The sequence below is a fragment of the Psammomys obesus genome, unplaced genomic scaffold (genome assembly GCF_907164565.1).
Source record: "Psammomys obesus unplaced genomic scaffold, mPsaObe1.curated_primary_1811, whole genome shotgun sequence".
Classification (NCBI taxonomy): domain Eukaryota; kingdom Metazoa; phylum Chordata; class Mammalia; order Rodentia; family Muridae; genus Psammomys; species Psammomys obesus.
Window position 1 is genome coordinate 9,592,303 of NW_026590062.1, and position 1,640 is coordinate 9,593,942.

At 47.6% G+C, this 1,640-nt stretch overlaps 1 protein-coding gene across 1 annotated transcript in view; it reads right to left on the bottom strand.

The window, feature by feature from the left end:
• Positions 1 to 541: 541 nt before the first annotated feature.
• LOC129675816 (2'-5'-oligoadenylate synthase 1A-like) overlaps positions 542 to 1,640 on the bottom strand; it is a gene marked incomplete in the record, with an annotated part of 8,656 nt that continues 7,557 nt past the window's right edge. The window contains 1 exon segment of the mRNA XM_055605900.1: positions 542 to 1,557. Within this exon segment, the coding sequence (XP_055461875.1) occupies positions 1,453 to 1,557 (105 nt within the window).

A 1,640-nucleotide genomic window follows, 5' to 3' on the forward strand; every position in this document is an offset into this window, starting at 1 on the left:
ACTTCAGTCAATCTGCTTAACGGGTGTATTTTTATGTGAGTGAGAGTATTGTCTGCATGCGTGCCTGTGTACCCACATGTGTGCCTTGCCCTTACAGGACAGAAGAGAGCATCGGATGCCCTAGACCTGGAGTTACAGATCACTGGGAGCTGCCCTGTGGATGCTGGAAACTGAACCAGAGGTCCCTGTAAGAGCAGATAGAGTTCTTAATCTCTGATCTCTCCATACCCTCCCGATGGGGGCAGTCTCCCTGGGAAGGTCTGGCTGGCCTAGAATGTACGGTGTAGATCATGCTGGCCTCCAGTCACAGAGATCCACTTGCTTCTGCCTCTAGGCTGCTGGAACAGAAGGCATGCATCAGAACACCCAGTGTGATTTTTAGTTGTATGTGTATTCCTGAGCATAAACCTGTGTGCCACGTCTGTGCAGTGTTCCCAGTGCCCTCAGTGCGGAGCCCTCCCTCCTGCTCCACAGTGTTGATCTTCTAAGGAATGCTTTCTTCACCTTCTCGTGGTCTGTGTCTGTATATTTACAGACACATACACAGCAAACATATAGTCTTGCTGAATGAGAGCTTAGTGTGGCGACAGGATCAGCCCTTGCGGTAAGATTTTTGCCTTAGGTGTAAGTTAACATTTATTGCAGAAGACACGAATAAGTCAATGAAGCAATAAAAACATGTTTGCTAAATCCTGACCCGACCTCAGGATAAAACAGGTAAAAACCCTCAGGTATTACGATACATACTGGGATTTTTTGATAACTTTATTGTTCCCCTTCTGTAACTGCAAGGCTTTCTGCTCCCCGGCCAAACAGAAATACAACAGGGAGACAACTGTATCTTGTTCTTATTAAAATCGCAATACTGTCATTCTTACTGACAGTCACCACAGCTATACAAATGGAAAATACTGAAGCTAAAAAGATTTTGGGGGCTGGAGAGATCGCTTGGTGATCAGGAGCATTGGCTGCTCTTTCAAAGGTCCCGGGTTCAATTCCCAGCACCCACATGACAGCTCACAACTGTCTGTAGTGCCAATTCCCAGGGATCTGACGCTTTCACACTAATGCACATAAAATGAAAATTAAATAAATTAAAAAAGTCTTTTAAAAAATGTTTTTGCCTTTATAAGCTGCTCATTCAGGTCAGGGTTGTCTCTTTAGACTTGTAGTCCCAACAGTCTATGCCCCTGGCTGAGGCGGATCCCAGGCTAGACCCTCCCTCACTATGTCCTTGGGCAGCATTCTGCCCTCTCTGGGTCAAGGGCAGCAGCAGACAAGGGCATTCCCCTGATTCCAGACCCTCCTGGGAAGGGGACTCTGTGCCCACAAGACTAAGTATGTCCAGTCCTTGTCCACCTGAGTAGAGAGGGAAGGCAGGGCACATCAGGCCTACCCTGCAGTCATGCGAGCCCTAAGGTAGGAGGATGGCAAGATCCAGGCCAGCCCGGGCTACACAGAAGTAGCCCTTCCAAAAAGAAAAAGAAACAGAAAGAAGAAAATTAGACAGAGATTACGAAGAAAGTGGTCCTCCTGCTCTGGAACATCCACCTCCGTCTGTAATAGAAAACACACCATCATGTCAGGAGCCACGTGCCTCCTGGGAGGAAATGCAAATGAGATCTGAAGGTGGGTGCTGT